At 44.6% G+C, this 21,122-nt stretch overlaps 2 protein-coding genes across 3 annotated transcripts; one reads left to right on the forward strand and one right to left on the reverse strand.

The window, feature by feature from the left end:
• Nucleotides 1-2,970: 2,970 nt before the first annotated feature.
• Nucleotides 2,971-18,580, forward strand: LPCAT3 (lysophosphatidylcholine acyltransferase 3). The gene is made up of 13 exons (XM_042866715.1): nt 2,971-3,163; nt 12,296-12,403; nt 12,512-12,618; nt 13,013-13,106; nt 13,226-13,263; nt 14,333-14,511; nt 14,897-15,005; nt 15,859-15,945; nt 16,269-16,435; nt 17,080-17,227; nt 17,703-17,861; nt 17,971-18,097; nt 18,229-18,580. Exons 1-12 carry the CDS (start codon nt 2,971-2,973, stop codon nt 18,085-18,087), a joined length of 1,506 nt encoding a protein of 501 aa, XP_042722649.1. The 3' UTR covers nt 18,088-18,097; nt 18,229-18,580.
• On the reverse strand, nt 12,793-21,064 carry EMG1 (EMG1 N1-specific pseudouridine methyltransferase). 2 transcript variants are annotated; one of them, XR_006178067.1, is made up of 9 exons: nt 20,879-21,064; nt 20,703-20,804; nt 20,230-20,371; nt 19,767-19,825; nt 19,465-19,614; nt 18,776-19,087; nt 13,828-13,878; nt 13,544-13,715; nt 12,793-13,315 (listed from the first exon to the last, which is right to left on the reverse strand). XR_006178067.1 is itself a non-coding variant. In XM_042866716.1 (6 exons), the coding sequence occupies exons 1-6, from the start codon at nt 21,008-21,010 to the stop codon at nt 18,974-18,976; spliced, it is 699 nt and encodes a 232-aa protein (XP_042722650.1). In that variant the 5' UTR covers nt 21,011-21,064; the 3' UTR covers nt 18,762-18,973. The 2 variants fall into 2 exon arrangements, 1 of the variants encoding a protein (XP_042722650.1); XM_042866716.1 differs by lacking the exons at nt 12,793-13,315; nt 13,544-13,715; nt 13,828-13,878 and having other exon boundaries at nt 18,762-19,087.
• Between the last annotated feature and the right edge of the window lie 58 nt (nt 21,065-21,122).

The following is a 21,122-nucleotide window of genomic DNA, read 5'->3' on the forward strand; positions in this document are numbered from 1 at the left end:
AGAAGCAAGAAAATCTAAATCTATTTTGTTGTACATATAGCAAAGTGATTGCAAGTGATTTTTTCTCATTTCACAGAGTAGGCATCTCAAATGAGTTACGCTGTGCACTAACACAGTGTTTCGTGGATTTGTTACCTCAGCTACTCAAGAAAATTAAGGACCTAGAAGTTTATCCAGCCCACCAGATTCCCTTAATTCCCTTAATTAAGGGAAAGCCTTAATTCCCTCTTTGTGTGAAATCATAGATCAGATTTGTGGATGGACCAGTGGATGACTTCAAGAGGACACTACCAAAGACAGATCAAAACGGTCCAAAGCCATTTCTGCTGACTGCAAACGTGGCCTACAAAACCAGGGGTTTTGCCTTTCTAAAAGTAAGAGGAGCCTGCATCCGCCAGGAGACACAGCTGTGCTTGAGCCACAGATGCACTGATGCATGCAGAAAGCTAAATCCAATGCTCTATGTCCCACCTGCAATCTCAGTAGAGAACAAACGTCCCAATAAGAGGTGAGGTATGCTACAGAAACAGTGGCATGACTGATGCCAAGTTACAGCCTCACCTCTGTAGCAAGGTCATGGAATCTCATAATCCTCCACGTACGACCTCATTTTTTACAGAAAAGGGGTGAGAAGGGAGGGGAAGAACAGGAAAAGGGGAAGAGATACACGGATGTTGAAGGATGATGTTTAAGACACAAACATATGGCTATCTGTCCCTGTTATAGTTTCCCACTTGTGGGTACATAAAAACTAACAAGCCAGAATTTTTGTCCGTGTTTTATTGTTTCCATGACCTCTTTGGATCTTTCTTGTATTCATCACTTTTAAACTAATTTGTGGATTATCCTCGGCAGCAGGATAGAGAAAAGAGGTTATAACTCCAGAAGAAGTATTAAATCTATAGGATTATTTAATTTTATCAAACATGGCAGAAAGTTTGCTTATGGAGTGGACTCACTCAGGAGTGATGCCAGCAGGCCTGTCTCTCTGATCTGGCTCTGCACTTTCATATCTACAGGTACTGCAGCCCATTCCCTGTCAAATACAACCAGGGGAATGATAAGAGTCAGTATGTGCACAGAGACTTCATTAACTTGGGAAATGAGTTTGAAACCCATACATTTGCACAATTAAACAGATGGATATTGTCAGTTCTTGGGCTTTACAAAAAGTTTGGCTAACAGCGACCAGTTAGGGTGAACATGACGTCCTTTCTATAAACTCAAAGAGGCTCTCTACAAGGGTTTCTAACCCCCTGCTGACCACCCTGCCCTACTCTCCACACTCTGCACTGTCTGTAAGGGATTTGTGGAAGCCAGAGTTGAAACCTCCCCTTCTTCCACACTTCCTTACTGCACTGATTACTCTTTATTCCCATTTTTCTCACTTTCTTGTCAGCCTTGGGCCCCTGTCAAGGTGTCTTCTGAACACCTCTGAGGCTGAAGATTTCCCAGGCTAAGTACCCCTTTCCATGATGAACAGCCCTTCAGTCTAATTGAAATTTCTCAGACAGTGTGAAACCATGGCTTCTCGCTGTTTCACTGTGGACATCTGAAGGGAAGCTTAGCGTTCCTAGTGCCCCTAAGACATTGTCTTTCACCTCAGGTGCAAGGCATTTGCTTTTCTGAGCTTTGTGAGGTTTCTGTTAAACCATTACTTTATTATTTTCATCCCTTAACTGTGCTAACTTCTGCATTCTGACTTCTGCTGCACTGCTTGTCATACAGGGAAACTTGCCCTCTTTCAAGACAGCAGTTTTTTCAACCTATTTTTCTCCCTAATTTTGCCACTCTGGGGCAGAAAAAAGCATGAGGGGAAAAAAAAAAAGCAAGCAACAATACATCGTTTACTGTGAAACTGTGGTGAAATGGATAAAGACAAATGATTATTCCCCTCCACATGGCACTGATAAAGCTGTGTCTGGTCCACTGTGCCCGCTGTGTGTTCTCCAGCAAGAGAGAGACGGGAGCAAACTCACCGGAGTCCAGTGGATAACCAGTAGTGAGGAACCATTTTTTAGCCAGGAAAAAGGCAAGAGGGGGTAAGATCTTTAGCCTGGCTTTCTGAGTCAATGAGGCCTATGTGAGCACATTGCCAGATCTGATACAGAGCGGGATCTAACTGCTGCTACTGGCAGAAGGCTGGCTATCATGGGGATGGAACCGTAGCCAGGCTCTTCCCCGGGACAAGCAGCAATGGGCATAACGTGCAACAGATACAATTCGGAGTATAATCAGGAGAAAAGAAATCTTCCCCACGAGCGGGTCTGTGCCTGTGCTGCCAGCTCGCTTGGGGCAGGACTTAAGTGACACATGAAAAGGGAGCACAAGTAAGAGGATCAGTTCCACTGCACCCGAACCCGGCGCCGAGGAGGACGTTGTACCCAGTTGTACCCAGAGGGCTCCCGTAGCACGAGTTAACCACAAGCTGTGCGGCAGAGCCACCTGGTGACCGCACGGAGCAGGGTGCCGCAGGGACGGAGCGTGCCACGGCGCTCGGTGGGGAAAGCGACCCCCTCGGGGGCACGGCAGCTGAGCTAAGCTCCGGAAGCCACCCCGGAAGCTCAGCGAAGCGCTCGGTCCCCGCGCGGCGGGGCGGCGATGCCCCACAGCCCGTCGCCGCGCGGCCCTGCCCGGTTCCGCTCTAACGACCGCTAGCGCCACGCGCCTCTTGCCCGCGAGTAACCCCTGCCCAACCACATCCCCTACCCCTCCCTGCCCGGCTCTCTCCTGTCCCGACACAGCCAATGGGAAGGCGAACTCCGCCTCGCCGGCGCGGCCCCGCCCCCGCCTCTCGGATCGAACCCCGCCCCCTGAAGCGCTTTCTCCAATCATTGGCTAGCGGGGACACCTCGCGGCACCGCCCACTCGCGGGGTAACCTTTGCCTTACTGAGCGCAGAGCCCCGCCCCTCTGCCAAAGGCAGTCCAATCGGAGGCGCCGAGTGGGCGTGGCCGGCGCAGAGCAGCCAATGGGCGCGGAGAGGGACGAGAGCGGTGCGGGGGCCGCGGTGTTGGTGCCGCTGCTGGGTTCCAGGAGCAACCGGCCGGCGGGGCCGGCGGAGAAGATGGCGGTGGCGGGGTCCGGCTGGAGCTTGGCCCGGGTGGCGGAGGCCCTGGGCTCGTCGGAGCAGGCGCTGCGCCTCATCGTGTCTATCCTGATGGGTAAGGGCGGGCGGGGCCGAGGGCTCCAGCCCCGGGCACGGACCCCCCCAGTCAGCGGGGCCTCCGCGGGCAGAGGGCGAGCGGCGGGGCGACGCGTGTCCGGGTGCTGGGCGACACGTGTCTGGGCGCGGGGCCAAGGGGGAGAGCCCGGCACCGGGACCTGTGGATCCGGATAGCGAGGGACGGGCGTGCTGCACAGTACGGGGTGGGCGCGATTGAGAGTCCTGAGCGCTGCTGGGTGCAGAACTTTGTTGGCGGAGTTGTCGCCGTAGAACAGGGTATCCCGAGCTGGGAGGGGCACGCCGTGATCCCGAGAGCACCTCCCGTCTCCACTCAGCGCTCAAACCCCGTGTCCGATGTCCGATGCTCCTTCAACTCCGGCAGCTTGGGGCTGTGCCTGCTGCCCTGGGCAGCCTGTCCCAGACATGTGCCCTAAGACATGTGCCAGGTGCTGCAGTACATCAGGTCTCGAAGGAGAGCGGGACCAGAGAGGTTCATGCTAGGGAACCACAGGTGCACGGAGCTTTCAGCATGGCTGGGCTTTGCAAGGTCCTCTGTGTCCATCTGTGCCACACTTCACTCAAGCAGGGACACTCAGAGTAGGGTGCCTGAGACACGGCCCTGTCCAAGCACCTTTTGGCCTAGGGACCATATTTGTGTCTACAGCAGCAATGAGAGCGTGCAGGAGTGGCTTGTGCATACTACCAGGTAGGGTGAGTGAAGCCTGCTGTCTAAGTGGCTAGAAAAACTGGCATGTTGTCCTGTGCTCCACCTGCAGTATTGCAAAACACATGCTTCTTATGCTTATCTGAACATATTAAGTTAAAAATCATGGGTAAAATGGTCGAGGCAAGGCTTGAGTCAGGATATGGCTAATATCTGTGGGGATATGTGTCAGAGCTCCCAAAAAATCCATTCAAGTGTGTTTTTACAGTCTGCTGATAGAAATCTCCGGGGATACCTCTGAAACTTTAAGTTCTGGGGGGAGGAGGGAGAAGAAAAAAAAAAAAAAGGATGGTGTAATCATCAAGAAAGGAAATAAAAGCTTTTCTCTGAAGCTGAAAGTGTATATGAGGGAGTATGGGAGCTAATGTGTGAGATGTCTGAAAAACAGCTTTCTCTAACTGAAAGTGCATTTTTTGAAAGAGAGATAGGAAAAGTTGTATCACTTAGTAACTGCAGTCTAGACCAGACTTACTCATGCTTGATTTCATCTGCAATAAGATCAAACTGAACCAAAACATTTTTCTCATCAAATGTAGATACAGGACATTGAACTCTCAGAAGCTGCTGAACTGTATAAAAAAGAAGGAAAAGTAAGTAATAGGAAACACATACAGGACGTGCAGATAGGTCAGTGTGAATTAATGAGCTCCACAGCTTTTCCCACATGTCTCTCTGAGACTTTAATTATAAGCTGATTCAATTTACTTTCCTGGCAGAAACCTAAACCAGAAAAAGCAGAAAGGCTACTACTGGGCGAGTCAACTGAAGTAAGCAAGGGACTTGTCCAACAAGAACTGATTTAGGAGAAGTGTTGGAAAGTGTATGTGGAGGCAAACACATGCTGTAGAGCAATGCATTTGCAGAGCATGCGTTGAACAGTTCTTAGAGCTTCTTACTTTTGGAAGCAACAAACTAGAACACGACATTGGAGGGCACTGTTTCCTGCTTGGAGACCTATGGGTGAATAAAATCCCTTATTAGTTTGAAATGAACAGCAGCTGATTTGCCATCTTAATGGTAAGAAGAGATTCCCACTGCTGTCAGTAGATTAATTGAGCCCAAAACTTGTGAGTATAACTATAGCTGTTTGATGCTCAGTTGCATAAAGTCTCAGAGAGAGTCTTGGGATCAGGAGCTGGGAGCCTGCTTGTGTCCTTTTTCCCTGCATCCCCAAAATGTGCAGCTCTAGCCTCTTGTTTTGGTATACATTTCCCTGACCTTTCTCCTTACGTCAGTGTCTCTTAATTGCATTCAGGAGAAGACATAACTTCAGACAGGAAGCTTAAGGGCATGCGAAACAGCCTTGCCTACAGTTTGGTCCTCATGCAAGTCGTGTGGGCAGTCAGGCTGAGAGGACTGGCTCCAGCTTTCCTGCTTAATGGATAGGTAGTAAAGCATTATAGGATTGCATTAAAAGTAGGTGCCAGGCACCACTCTACAGCAACAGGAGAGTGAGAACAGTTTCTTAACCTGACACTGGCATTAAAAGAAATGCTCATTTCATTGCAGCTTAGCTTACAGTCCTCTTATTGTTACTGATGGCTTTCAGCCTTTGGTAAGGAAACTGTTGTTGATGACCACATCATAGGATGGCGTGGGGCAAAAACGAAAGGCATTTTGAAAAGCTGGAAATTGTGTTAGGGTAAGCAAAGTGTTGCTTTTTCTTGACTTCCTCCATTTCAGGTGTTTGCAGGGATTCAGGAAGAAAATTGTTTTTATTGCCTGCAGCTAGTACTGCTGAGTTATATCAGAACAAGACAATGAGGATGAAGTATGATTTTTGTTTTCTAAGCGTGGATTAAAGAGTTGTTGCTCTTTTCTCCTCCAGTGATGCAGTTCACCATCTAGATTATGCAGTTCTACTGCAATGACTGTCTCCAGGGTTTCACTGTTCTGGAAATTACCAGAAACTGACAAAAAACAGCCTTCTGAAAAACGGGAAGAATTGCAAAGGACTTTGCAACTTCTTATTTTAATTTCTGGAGAAAGCTGCATTGTCTTTGGAAAAAATATTCTGAACCAACTCTCTCCATTCAGAGTAAGAATATTCACTTAAGCATGATCTGAAATAAGCAAAAGGTGTCATTTAAGACTGTGAACAGTCTGTCATTGTTAGGAGAAAAAAAAAAAAGGTAAAGATAGGATGAAACGATGGGGAGGAAGGAAGAGTAACCAAGAACAAAAATTTGAGTAATCCTAAAGAGGACGCATTTCCTCAGCAAACTAACAGAGATTGTAAGAACATGTTTTGGAGTAAACAGTGGGGATTTTTGTCATCCCACAGTATTTTAATCAGTGATGCACCTTTTTTACATCCTATAAAGCAGGATGTAAAGAATGAAACGTGAGCGGAGTCCATTATTCAAACTGTACAGGATTGAAAACAAACTTCAGAGTTCACATGTGAAAATTTATACACACAAACTTTGAAGAAATTTGGCTGCAATTAGGCAATATTATAAACAGTATTACTTTGAAGTGTAGTTCTAGCAGGCCCTATAATTTAAAAAAATGTGGTGTGATTCAGTGATATGAATTTGCCTTCCAAGAGATGTATTCCACCTTGTTCTTCGCTAGGTGCAGGGCCCAGTCAGCCTTCACTGAGCACAGTGTTTTACCTGGAGAAGTGCTGTCTTCAAGTCAGCATGGAAGACACTGGTGTTCTTAGCAGCATGCTTACAGAGTTCTGGTTGCTGAAGTAAGCAGGCTGAGCCAGTGCTGCACTCACTTTGTGCAGGAGGAAGGGAGGGAGCACCTCCAACTATGGGAAGAGAGAAGAGGTTGTCCTTTTGTCTTTGAAGGGAGACTGGCTTCTTTCCTGCTGTCAGTGTTCAGCCAGGAGCCAGGAGGCCTTGACACTGTCTATTTAAGGCTTTAGGTTGGCCTTACTTCTTATGTGGCTAGCAGTTAAGTCGAGCGTGATCCCCAAGAATTGGATGTGCTGATCTGGCCATGCTGCCACATTGTCTTGCAAAGCTACCTGGCACTGCCTCACATGGAGGTGGGGGCAGTGTGCTTTTTACAGCCCTGAGCCAAAACTGACCCACTGATCTACCCAGACCTGCCAGGAACACTACTGGGAAGTGTGCCCTGTTCTACAGACATAGCAGTGACATGCGGGAGTTATGCTTTTCCTATAAGTCCTAGAAATCATCTGCTTTGCTCGCAAGTGAGTATTCTTTCCTCAACTTCCACCTCTCACCAATGGTTTGCAGGCATTTTCTTTGAATTTTCTTCAGCCCATCTATGTGGACAGATCACCTGTTGGAGTGTATTTTCAGTTCCGTTTCATCTGAAAGGAATGCTGCTCACACGCTTTGAGGTGGTGCAAACTGAAGCACTATAAGTGGATGTCTAAAAGTACACTCCTGTGTTGAATTAAAATTCTCACACATGTGCGCCGATTCTTAAAGCTGTGGAATTCTTGTGCTATTATAGGCAGAAAAAGAGAACAACTTTGAAGTCAAAATACTAGGTAGGGCTTACATTTTAACACATCTGTTTTTCCCATTGCCCCTGTCGTTTTAGTTTTAGTGCTCTTATAAGAATACAGAGACAATTGATCTTCTGGATTTTAATAAAGGTAGAGTTAACCGATCAGCAATAGGAAAAGGAGAAGAAGCATGAAGATGAAATGGAGCATGAAAAAGCGTATAGAAAGCGAGAAATAAAAGAAGCAAAAACTTAAAAATAAGAGAAGGCTTCTGGTGTTCTTATTTGCAGTTTCATCTCTGGAAAAAGGCACTTTTGTCACACATTCTAGGATGTGTTGAATTTAACAAGGCCGGTTTTGCTTGGAATTAGCCCTCCTGCCTAATCCAGCCTCTTAATCGTTTACATTTTTGTTCAGTTAGATTCTTGTGTTTGTGTACAACCTTGATGTTGTGCAGCAATCCGCTACCCTCCCAAATGCCTGTGGCAAAGAAGCTGTTCCATTTTAACTCCAGGGTTCTCTTAATCAGAGATTGTCCTCTTGTTCCCATAAATTCTTCCATCTTTTTTATCATCAGAGGCATGTCTCAGCCGATTTGTCACTTTTGCATCAATTGCTAATTCCTTGCTATAAAAAGTCTTTTCTAGAGGCAAAAAGTCAATGGCGCGTGCAGGCAGCTTTTCAGTTTGATGGTGTGCAGAAGAGGAGAGTTACCTTGGATCAGCAGGTCGCCTTCTGTTTTCTCCAGGAGCATTACAACCGCTTTCCTGTCTCAGTCAGCTCTGTCTGAAAGAGCTGCAAAAGATGAATTTGGCAGACTGGGAGCTGATAGACGTGTTCTCATCAGCACCGAGGAGCAGGGCCTCTGTTCCTGTTGTTTCTGAACGGTGAAAGGAAAGCTGCGTGGTGTCCTCAATCCAACCTATCTAAATATGACAGGTTTTCCAGATGGCAACACTAATTTCTGTGTAACTGCTTTCCTGCCTTTCCTGTGCTAATTCATACTCTTTCAAGGACTCCGTGGTGGGGTGGGAGTGCTGCCACTGTTATCGGTCAGAACAACTAATTACTTAATAGATGGGAGTGCTCCGTAGCAGACAGGCTGCAGCATAATGTCCACTGGTAGTCAGTATCTACTGCCACGTGGGGGTTAAAGTTTATATCTGTAGTGTGGAATTGGCCCAATTGTAAAACTGAGAAAATGATCTGTGTGCAGGAAAGCTGTAAGGAAACTGTAGCCACAGCAGGAGCAACTTGTTCTGGTTATCAGAAGAATGTGCTGACACTGCGACTTTTGACCAGGAGTAGCACCTGTGTAGTGCAAGAGTGGGCCTTAAATGGCTAGCTTTCTTCAAACAGATATGCTGTGTGTATTAGTAGCCCTCCATCTGAGAGGACTTTTAATGTAATTTTATTTTTTTAATTAGAGCAGTGTTACCCAAACCATTATATGATATCCTGTGTGGGGCTAAAAAAAATAAGCATGGAATGTGACACAGGGCTGCTTAAAGAGCAGGAACACTGGTTGGGGGTGAGAGAAAATGGACAGAATTTCAGATCTTTACAGTTTGGAGACAGATACGCTAGAGTGGTCAGGCACAATTTAATTCTGTCCACAGAAATTGATGGAAACTTTTTTTTTTAAATTAAAAATAGAAAAATTGAAGCAAGATTGCACTAATTTTTGAGAAAATGTATTAAAACTGAAACTGTTGATGAGCAGCAATAAATTGTACTTTGCCTGTATTTCTAATCTTATTTTTCTCGTGCTTTTTCAAAAGGGGAAAAGATTTTTCCATTTGAAACTTAAGTATTTTAACTTTCAGTATGAGCCAACAGTAATACTTCTTAGGTTTTTTTTTTTTACCACTTTTGGTTTTACAGAGCTGTGGGCAGTTGTTAATAGGTTTATTAAACTTGAATAGTATCTGTTTCACAGGAAAATTGAAATGAGAAAAAATAGTATCTGTCTATATGTTTCTGAGCTCGAGGCTGATAGGCAATGCCTTATTTTTTAATCGTGTGAATTGGTTTAATTCTTTGAATTACTCTTGTATCTGAGAGCCTGTGTTCTGAACTCTGTGTGACAATTACTTCTTTCCTCCTCTGCTGACTTTCAGGGATGGTAAAGGAAGATGCTGCTGACTTGGGCTGAAGGACAAATGCTGTGGTAGATGCAATAGGTTTGGAAGATCCGGACAGAAGTAGAGCAGAAAGGGAAAGGAAGGTTTGAGTAAGGCGTTTTGTATGGGAATTAGGAACTGCTCTTGCAAAAGGGAGAACAAGGCTGAATGAGCATCCAGGAGCAAGGTTGCTAGGGTCTGTGGGCAATGAGTTGTGGAATGTGGACACTGGACAATCATTGAGCATGAGAAAGAGTCTGCAAAGAGGAAACTGGTGCAGGACGCAGAATGAGGAAAGAACAGTAATAAGGAGGAAGGGCAGAATGAGAGATGGCAGGAAGCTGAGGAAATGGGGGAAAAGCAGTTGAGTTTCTAGAAGAAAGAGGTACACAGCTGGACTTAGTAGAGCATGCAGCATTCCGGGATCTACAAGGTAGCCCAAGTCCCAGACTTTGTAATTCCTTCACGAGGGACGTGGGGGAGAAGGGAAGGGCCAGAAAATGCTTCCAGTCTTCTCAGCTGTTAGCACTGACTGCAGCACGTGTACTTGATATAACAGTACAGTTTGTCATTTCCTCTCACAGTGTTTAGATTTGGCTTTACTTATTGGAAAGCTTCCATCCATCAAACACTGCTCAGCAGATGTGCGTTTCATTACCCTATTATTGCAGCATATAAAACGTGACTACTTACTGCTACTTTTACTCCTTAGTTCAGGTAGCAGACATCTATCCACTGCTACAAGCTTCAGTTAGGCTAATAAGTAGTGTGGGCACCAGCACTGTGGTTATTTTTCTGGATTTTTTTGTTGGGGTAGATTTGCTTGCTTTGATTTTAATCAGGCTAAGAGAACACAAATTTGCAAAGTAAAGCATTTGTACGTATTTCTGACAGACATTTCATAGCCAGATATAAAGTTGCCTTTACTATCCCAGTTCAACTTCCTTATGCATACACCTTTAGAAACACCATTTGCGTGAACAGACTTCTGATCCTTGTAAGATGGACAAAACGTACCATGTCAATATGTATTAAAACACATTTATTGTCTCGTAAGTGGCAGTGTTCATTGTATGCTTCATGACCCTCACCTGAACCCTTAAGACAACAATTTAATTTACTCTTGGGAGATTGTATGGCCCATCTCACTGTACTACTGAAGTGCTTCACAAATACTTAACTTCTCACTAGAGCCACAGATAATAATCTGGAGTCATTCCTAAACTGGAACACATTCTAAACTATAGGAAATGCAAGGAAAAACCTCCTTCCACTTATCTTAGCTACTTAATAGGAAATGCTTCTTACTTTAACTTACTGCATGTGTAGTCTCAGTGGACTTTAGTTACAGTTTTGTATACACAGTACTTAACAAATCAAATGCAAATCTAAAGTAAGAGTCAGAAAAGAAATTATGTATGACTGGAGGTCACTTGGGGAGCACTGGGATTAAACATCACAAAATCACTGAATCATAGAATGGGTTGGGTTGGAAAGGACCTGAAAGCCCAACCAGTTCCTGACAAGGGCAGGATTTCCACCCGCTAGTTCAGGCTGCCCAGAATCTCATTCATGCTAGCAATGAATGCCCCCATGGGTGCGACATCCACAAATTCTGGGCAGCCTGTTCCAGCACCTCACTCCTCTCAATGAAAAATTTCCCCCTGACATCTAATCTAAATGTCTCCTCTTTTAGTTTATAATGATTCCCCATTGTCCTGTTCCTATTGTCAAAAAAGTGGATTTCCCTCCTGCCTGTAAGCTCTCTTTAAGTACTGGAAGGCCACAATGAGGTCTCCCTGGAGCCTTCTTTTCCCCAGGCTGAACAAGTCCAGCTGCCTCATCCTGTATTCGTAGGAGAGGTGTTCCAGCTCTCTGATACCTTCATTTCCCTCCTCTGGACCCGTTCCAAAAATCTCCACGTTTTTCTTGTGCCCCAGACCTGGACACAGTACTCCAGATGGATCTACTGGGGGCAAAGTAGAAGAAGACAATTGTCTCCCTCACCCTGCCAGCCACCCCTCTTTGATGAAGTCCAGAGTACTGCTAGCCTTTCAGGCTGCGAGTATATGCTGCTGGTTCATGTTGTTTTTCATCTACGAGGACCCTTATGTTATTCTTGGTGGAGCTGCTCTCAAGGAGTTCTTTTCCCACTCTGTACACACATCTGGAATTTCCCTGACCTAAGTGCAGTACCTTGTTGAATCTCATTAGGTTAACCTTTTGAGTTTGTTTAGGTCCCTTTTGATGTTATCCCTTCCTTCTGTCGTATCAACAGCACCACTCAGCTTAGTGTCTCTGCAAACTTGCTGAAGGTGCATTCAATCCCATCGTTTATGTCTATGATAAAGAGTACTGGTCCCAAGACAAACCCCTGGGGGCCATCACTTGTCACCAGCCTCCACCTGGACATAGAGCCATTGACCATAAGGTTACTCAGCATCATATAAGAGGTCACTGAGGGGGAGCAGGGACTGAATTTCGAGATCAGTGCAATGGTATAAACCATTTATAATATTTATCTTCCCTTCCCTTGTAATATTCGCCGTGTTTGTCACAGAATTTGGAGGAGTGAGAGAGTAGTCCACCGAAGTCTGATATATGTATTTCAGCACTATCCCTCCTCTTGTAGTGTATAAGGCCAGAAACTCCACTAAGTCATCTAGCATTTATACCCTTAGATGGAAATACAGTATCAGCAATTATACCATGGCCTGTATTGGTGATGTATCTACATCAAGTGCATATTCCTAGTAAAGTGTTCAATAAAGCTATAATCTGGACCATTACAAATGCTGCTGCTTGCTTACACTAATTTACAACTCTTCCATCTTTTCCCCCTCTATTTAGGATATCCTTTTGCCTTGTTCCAGCGCTATTTCCTCTTCCAGAAGGAGACCTACCTCATTCATCTCTACAATGTGTTCACAGGACTCTCAATTGCTTACTTCAATTTTGGTAAGATGAGCTTTGGAAGAGAGAGCTACTAGGCCCAGAGATTGCTGCAGTTTGGGAGGACCTGTAGTGGGAAAATCTCATTTTTGCTTCATCTCTCTCTCTCTACAGGGATGCAGTTCTTTCATTCACTGCTATGTGTTCTAATACAGTTTCTCATCCTGAGACTTATGGGTCGCACAGTCACTGCCATCTTCACCACGTTTGTCTTTCAGATGGTAAAATTCCCTTTCTTACTGCATCACAGAATCATAGAATGATAGTATGGGATGGGTTAAAAAAGAACCTCAAACATCATTCAGCCCCCCTGCTCTGTGCAGGGTCGCCAACCACCAGACCAGGCTGCCCAGAGCCACATCCAGCCTGGCCTTGAATGCCTCCAGGGATGGAGAGATCCACAACCTCCTTGGGCAGCCTGTTCCAGTGTGTCACCACCTCTGTGTGTGATAAACTTCCTCCTAAGGAAGTTTTATGTCAGTTTGCATCAGTTTGTAGAAAGAGCTTTCTGTTCATTTTTGCAGTTCTCAGTAGCAAATATAGGTGGAAAAATGAAAACAGATCAAAAACTGCTGGAGGTTTGCTTTAAATAACCCAAATAATTATTTCTTTCAGACATACCTTATGGCTGGCTATTACTTCACAGCCACAGAACACTATGACATCAAGTGGACAATGCCACATTGTGTCTTGACTCTCAAGTTAATTGGTAAGCAATGCTACCTTGTTATATTTTGCATTCTGTAAGCCATGCCTCAGGGAAGAGGACTGCTTGCTTAGCCCAAATAGTCCATCATAAATCTTCAAATGATTGTTTCTCATCTCCAGGCTTGGCCATTGATTACTATGATGGAGGAAAAGATCTGGTGAGTAGAACACAAATACGCTTCCCTTCCTCTTGTTTGCTATTCCAGTGATCTAGAAGACACAAAATCAGGTTCAAAGGATGTAAGTTAGTAAGCTGCATTCATTGTTTGGCAAAAGCCAGATCTGAGAGAGGATTATCTGTGAATATCTGAGAGCACTGAATTCCAGAGTGGAAAAAAATAATTTGGAACAGAAACTGTAGCAATTACAGAGGGGCAAAAGTTGCTTCAGCACTGAATTGTGTCAAAATATTATTCTGCCCTCTTCCAAATTCCTCACCATCTGCTTTCCCCAGATCTGTTGCTTTAGATTCCCAATCTCCAATGCTCTGTGTCTTGTGGGTAGTATTCCCTTAATGTGGAAACCATCAGCACTGGATCTCAGTTCCCATCTTCCTTTCTTTTGTTGAGTCATGTCATATCTTCTTGGATTTTTGCCATTTGTTCTGGCCCTGTTATTAGAGAAGATTACATAGTGACAGAAGTCACACAGCACAGTGTGCGAAGAGGACAGAACACTTATTACAGTCTCTTAATACTACTTCAGGTGTCTTTGTTTCTCACCTCCTGTACAGGCCCTGATCCAGCGTTCAGTGTCCATGCAGTCATCACAAACTGCAAGAAAAAAAATGTTCATCTGAAATCTCTTAAGCAGAAGTTTCAAGTATTTGAAGACATTAAATCCTTGCATCAAGAAGTAGGAACTGTAGGACAGCATGGTCTGGGTACATACTATTGCAGTGAGGGATTGGTAATGGTCAGATACAGAGCTTTTACTGTGCATCTGTGCTGGCAGGGTTGCATGTTAACAGATTTCTTCCTTGTTTTGAGCTTTTTTGGGAGTATAGATCTATGCAGCTGGTCTCAGCTGTTAGATCTTGTTGCTATTTGGAGGGACTGGAGATAGTGATAGCAATGAGGAGAGGAATGAACATGAAGTACTAAGTTAAAAGTTCCCTGTATGTGGAGAGTAAGAGCTTAGACCATAAAGGAGATGCACTGAAACATAACACCCAGAGCTAAGTATGACAACCCTTAGGATGATGTTAATCCAATCCCTTTGGTGCAGGAGTTCCTGACCCCTGAGCAGCGTCGATTTGCTGTCCGGGGAGTTCCTACCTTGCTGGAAGTCTCAGGATTCTCCTATTTCTATGGTGCCTTCATGGTGGGGCCTCAGTTCTCCATGACAGACTATCAGAAACTGGCAAAGGGTGAGATGACTGACGTTCAAGGCCAGAGACCCAATAGGTAATGAGATCCACTTAGCTCCTTGCTTTCCTAAGATCCTAGAATGCTGAATCCCCCATGCATTCCCTGCAGCAGAGTGTATTCTTACCTGGACACTGAAATACTGTGACTAAAAGTGATTTATAAGAGAAGGCAGCCATTCAGAAGGTGCTCATAAACTCTGCATAATTTCCTAGCATTGTTTGGGGGCACAAATGTTAACATTTGACTTGTTTAGTACAGACTCAGTCCTGACCTGGAATACGGTCAGCACCCCAGCTTCCAAGTAGAGGCATCTGCTGCAGTGGAATGTGGTAACCCCCTGTCACCGTCTCCCCATACTCCTCATTTCCACTACTGTTTTTAAACAGGGCTTTTCCTTGACCTTCATATTTTTCTTTCTCAGTTTTGTGCCTGCTCTCAAGCGCCTGAGTTTGGGTCTCTTATTTCTAGTGACCTATACCTTGTCAAGCCCATACATCTCTGATGAATACCTCATCTCAGATGATTACATGGTATGTATATATTTGACAGTTCTGATATGTGCAAGAATTCTACTTCTCTGGAGGGCACTGGATCTACAGGAGTAGAGGAAGGCCACTGTACTTTTTAGGTTTGCCTCAATTCAAAAAGAAGATAAGTCAGCAACTAGTGCTATGCCTTTTACTAATGGAGAATTCATCTTGGATAGTACAGCTGGTTTTGGAATCCTAATGTGTATTTTGTTACTTTTTAGTAACTGTTTAACCATTACACACAAAGAGTTTCCAAGGCTTTTTAAAATTTGAAGATGGAGGTTCATTGTGTAGACTCTATTAGGTGAGCTATCCTTGAGTACAGGCCAGCTTTGAAAGAAAAACTTGATCTGCTTCTCTCAACAGCGTATTTTGTGTAGAGGGATGCAGCAGCAGATTCTCCAGGTTGACTCATTTGAATTAAAAATTTACAGAGTCTTTGAGGTTCTTTGAAAACTCCTAACAAGAAATTCCAATCTGCAGATTATAGAATTACAGTATCCTCAAGAGTTGGAAGGGACCATTAAAGATCATCTAGTCCAACTCCCCTGCAAGGAACAGGGACGTCAGTCCTTGTTCATTCTTTCTGTACCAGTGTGAATAAATGAGGGTATCAATTCCCACAATGATTATGCTAATTCCAGACTACGTGTGTCAGTACAGTCAAATATCACCAAAGGAAGTAAAAAGGTGTATGGATTCATATAACCCTGTAGCCTGCTAGTCCAGTTTATTTAGTGTCGCAACATATTGATTAGATTAATATGAAAGACAGTAATGAGATCTCAGCTATCCACCTTTTATATAGCCAGAACTCATTCATTTTCATGTTTAATTTGTTCTATCTCTGCAGGAGAAGCCTTTCTGGTTCCGCTGTGCTTACATACTGGTCTGGGGCAAAATTATACTCTACAAATACGTAACTTGCTGGCTTGTTACGGTGAGTCAGAAGTATTTCTAGACAAGACAAATGAACAAAGTTAGCACCTCTGAAGTTACAAAGTATGCTTTTGGTTGGACTTAGCACTAAACGGAAGAAATTCAAGTATCTGGGTATCAATGCAGATCAGTGTAGTTTGCTCTAAGTAAAGCAAGGGTTAACTAATCAAAAAGAGAAGATTTTAACCCATTTTCTCCATCTGCAGTGGTACTGTCCAGTGAGCACAGAATCAGAATGTCTCCAGCTCTGCCTTTCAGGAAAAAAAAAAAAAGGAAAAAAAAAGTGATGTATTTTTATTATCCTTCCTCTGTCTTTTTCTGTAGGAAGGTGTCTGCATCCTTGTTGGTCTAGGGTACAATGGGACTGACCAGAGTGGAAAACCTATGTGGGATGCCTGTGCCAATATGAAGGTCTGGCTGTATGAGACAACACCTTTGTTCACAGGGACCATTGCTTCTTTCAACACCAACACCAATGCTTGGGTGGCCCGGTGAGCAGGAAAAATTTCTACTTCTGTTATGTCAGTAGTACCTATGTCAACAGAACCAAGATCATAAGTTGAGAAGGGAGCACTCAGCATCTGTTAGTTGTCAGTTCTCACCCTACTCCTATTTGAAACAGCTTACTGAGTTGGGTAGATCTTTGAATCCAACTTAAAAAGGCAGTTCTTTGTTAAGAGGCAAGAAGTTGAAAATGGCAAAAGCTGGAGGGTGGGGGCTAGAATGGAACTACAGTGGGCTCTCTAGCCTTCTTGGTCAAACAGTTGCAGAACAGGTGAAACAGTTGCCAAACTGGTCTAGTGGCTGATGCAGTTTGGCAGCTGTTTCCTGCTTCTTGATGCCTCCTATGCAACAACACAGCTTTTTGGTTCAGATCTTGCTGGACCACAACTGAACTGTAAAATATCCTCATTTCTGTGAGTGTTGTCAGAAGAACCACCTACCCTCACTAGCTGGCATTTAAGATAAAGACTGAAGTGTAAGTTGCCCCCAATTTCTGAGGGCAACTACTGTCTAGCTGTTTCTGTTACCACAGGGAAACGTGAAGACACGGTCCCCTGGGCCTTACATCTCTGACATGGAGAGAGAAGGATAAACAGTGTACTAGAAGCACTTTGTTTCTACTCTGCTCTAGTTACATCTTCAAGCGCCTGAAGTTCCTGGGTAACAAACTGCTCTCACAGGCACTGGCCCTGTTCTTCCTGGCTATTTGGCATGGACTACACTCTGGCTACCTGGTGTGCTTTCAAATGGAGCTGCTTATAGTCATCGTTGAAAAACAGGTGCGCCTTGTCAGACTTAGCAGAATGAAGTCACCTGCGTTAACGTTTCCCCTTGAGTCTGGAAACTCCACATTGAAGGGTTCAATAACTGCTCACTTAGAAATTGGTGTTCACAATGGTACTGTTCTGGTCAAAGGTTCAGTAAGTTCCTAGCTTAACACTGGCAAGCCATAGCTTTCTTCCCATCAGCTTTTACAGTACAACTAGCACATGAGCATATTGCAACTGAAGTGCTTGCCAGTTGGGAAGGTTGGAAGACAAGCACGTGAGAATGCCTCTGCTAAATCTCTGATAGTGAAAGAAAAATATTCCATATTTAGCCTTTTCTTTTTTGATTAAAACTTCAAGAATAGGGTACTTAGTTTTTTGTTGCCGGTTACCAAAGTTAATTAACAAGGATGGTCTGGTTGCAGAGCCTACAGACACAACTGTTAAGACATCCAACTGAGAAGAGCTTTATTTTTCTTTACATTAGGTTATAAACCTTGTTCGGGACAGTCCTGCTTTAAGCACTTTGGCCTCCATCACTGCCTTGCAGCCTATTTTCTATGTGCTACAGCAGACTAACCACTGGATGTTTATGGGTTATTCTCTGGTGCCATTTTGCCTTTTCACCTGGGACAAATGGATGAAGGTATTAACCTTAAACAATCTATGCAACCAGTCCCTTTTACCCCTGCTTGCCCTCTCATGTAGTCTTAGCTGAAGTCTGCTTGCTGACCCTTAACCCCTTCTCTTTGCAGGTGTACAAGTCTATTTATTTCCTTGGCCACGTGTTGTTTTTCACGTTATTACTGGTGTTGCCTTATATTCGCAAATTACTTGTGCCACGAAAAGAAAAGCTAAAAAAAGCAGAATAACAGCCAACAGGTAAGGTTGTGCTACTTTCAGGGACACCTCGCAGGAATCCCACACTGGGACGAGGCGGTGAAGTGAAACAGCAGCGTTACAGCCCTGAAACAAGACAACTGAAACAAGTCTAATAGCTCTTTCTTTTTCAGATTGTACCACCCATGCATTTGTAGGAGTTGATTTAACACTCCAGAAGCAAAGCACCACCTGCCAAGTTTGCTGTGTTGAAGTATGACTTTTTTTTTCAACGTGAGGAGGGGGAAAAAGAGAAAGCACAGGGTCAAAGACCCAAAAGGAGGGGAATGGAGTTGTCTCCCTCCAGACCCTCCACTTTCTGTATGTTGCCTTATCTCTCTGCCGCCCTCCAGTGGACACTCTCGTCTCTCTGCTGATATCAGATGATTGTAAAACACTCAACACGGGCACTATATTGGAACGGAGCTACCCTCTGACTTTTCTACGTTTGTCATCCAAGATAAAGTTGCTCCTGTTCTTTTTTCATATCTGCTTCAGCTCATTTCCTCCAGGGTGCATCAGTGTGGGAGTCATGAGCTGTCACACACTACAGCGAAAGAGCTGCTGGGCCCAGCTAAGAACTTTGGTTCCACAACAAATTTGGATTTACTATCAAGGGTGATATCCACGCTGTTCATTTACAAAAAATTAAGTACAAAACACAGTCTTATGAAAAGTTACCTTTAATAGGAGGAAAAAGGGTTGGTGGGGCACCTCCATGTAAAGTTGCATTGCTCCAGGAGCTACAAAGAAGAAACTGAAGCTTTTCCTTTTCAGGAGCCCAAAGCTGCACCAGGTCCACAAAGAACTAAAAAAAGCCTCTCCAGAATCTGGAATCACTGTATAGCAGTCCATCATGACAGCAGCAGAGACAGAAGTTCATACTACTCCCCAGGCTTCCTCAAAGGCAGTAGTAATTTTAGCACATGTGAGGGCAGCAGAGAGGGGATAGTTGCTGATAGAGATCATCTTTTCTGTATAGTCCACATTGACCTGGGGGGAGAAAGAAGAGGAAAATACATATCTGACTGTATATCAAGATGCACACTATCACTTAATCCCATCTATTTTCATCCGTTTCAGAGGCACATCATTGCTCCTATATGACCATGGTTCATCCAAGACTTAGTATTGCCACGTTAAAGCTCCTCAAGGCAATTGATAGCCCTCTCTTCAGTGAAAGGCCCAAGTATCACAGAGCTGGGCAGTTTCTTAACAGGACTATAGCAGAGAAGGGGTTGCAGGAAAAGCTCCCAAAGAATAGAGAAGTTTAAAACAAACAAACAAACAAAAAACCTCAAAAATGGTACTAAAACCTACAATCATAAATATATTTACAACTCCTAAGTAAAAAGGCTACATGCACTTACTGAACCGTGGGCAAAAGCTCCCACAACAATAGTTACTGGCTCTGCTGTAGGAACCAGTTCACGCAGATCTGTCACATTTGGAACTGCAAAAGAGGTACCTATCTTCATACAGCCCACAGGTAGATGGTCACTGACTGGATTTTTAATAACCTACAGAAAAGAAAAAATTAATAGCAGTGTAGAGATAAGAGGCTCTGTCAGATAGACAAGTCCACAATATACACTGCACTTAAAGCAAACACATTACTGGCTGCAAAGAGGAATCTTGCACCATTACCTGTAAACAGTGAATGACTGCTTACCTTCAACAATTTCTGAGGACCATCAGCTGCTCGAACGCTAAGCTTATGCAGCAACTGAACTGACAAAAGAGAAGAACATTAGTTAAGCAGTCTGTTCTCTTGCTGGAGGAAGCACATTCTCTGCCTGCTGGTGAGAGCTCAACTAGAAAGAACTTCAGAGTTCCCAGCATCTTCTAAATAAGTTTAAAAAAAAAAACAAAAAAACACACTGATCAGAGAATTATTTTGCCATTAGCATACTCTCATGCAGGCAACTCCCTACTGTACTAGGAAGTATGGTATGTATTCCGAGTATGTGGCTGGGAATTCACAAAAAGAAACTTTCATTTCCCTTCTCTTTTCTCACTTTTTTTTTTTTTTTGGGGGGGGGTCAGTGTAACTTCTTAATTTTTCACACAACTCTTGTGCTCCTAACCACCACCCTACATAATTCTGTAGCCAGTACAAAGCATGAATCGCTTACCCATAAGACCACAGAATCGATCAAACGTTCTTGGGATCCTGGTCTGAGGATTAACTTCAATTAAAACATTCTTTTGGGTATGGATGTAAACTTGCAGAAGACCAGCCCGATTCAGAGGGCTATCCATAAGCATGAGAAGACTCTGGAACAAGACAAAACAAAAATGTAGTAGTGGAAATTGAAAAGGTGCAAGGGAGGGATCTTGGAAAAGACTCCATGACTGCATACGTGACAAGAGACAGAGTGGCCATACAAGTACTCCTGTTATGCTGAGAAACAAGCAATCCCATACACAAATAAATAGAAACACACGTTATTAAGTACAAGTATGGTGGGTGAAGCTAACTTCATTCCCGCCCCAGGGCCATAAGACGATACCCCACACTCCAGGGACACTTTCCTGCAGCGAGTGCCACACCGGCATGGCCCCACACGCCCTAGGGCAGTCCATGCTGCCAGTACCTAGGCGGTACCTGGTGGGTGATGTCGGGCCGCACCTCTCCGGGGTCCCGGCCGCTCCGCAGCAGCAGCGCCTTATGCTTGTCGCAATTAAGGAGTTCGAACGTCTTCCCCACCTAAGGCCAAAGCACGGACAGTTTGATAACAGAAACCGCGGAGCATCCCCCGGCCCGACCCCCTCCGTCCGCACTTTCACTGTCTCTAGGCTCGCCCCTTCCAGCACCACCAGAAGCCGTCGCTGCCCGCGGACGCGCTTAGCCTCTAACAGAACATCATCCTCATCCTGCTCCTTCTCCCCACGCGGCCGCCTGGGCGCCGCCATTTTGTCCGAGCCGCACAACGCAGCGTCACCACCGCGAGCGCCGCCAATGGCCGCCGCAGCCGCCCAAGATGGCACCCTTCCCCTCCCTCCCCGTGGGACCACTTCCGGAGCG

The sequence above is a fragment of the Lagopus leucura genome, unplaced genomic scaffold (assembly GCF_019238085.1).
Source record: "Lagopus leucura isolate 7727_CA_CO unplaced genomic scaffold, USGS_WTPT01 Super-Scaffold_100001, whole genome shotgun sequence".
NCBI classification, from domain to species: Eukaryota; Metazoa; Chordata; class Aves; order Galliformes; family Phasianidae; genus Lagopus; species Lagopus leucura.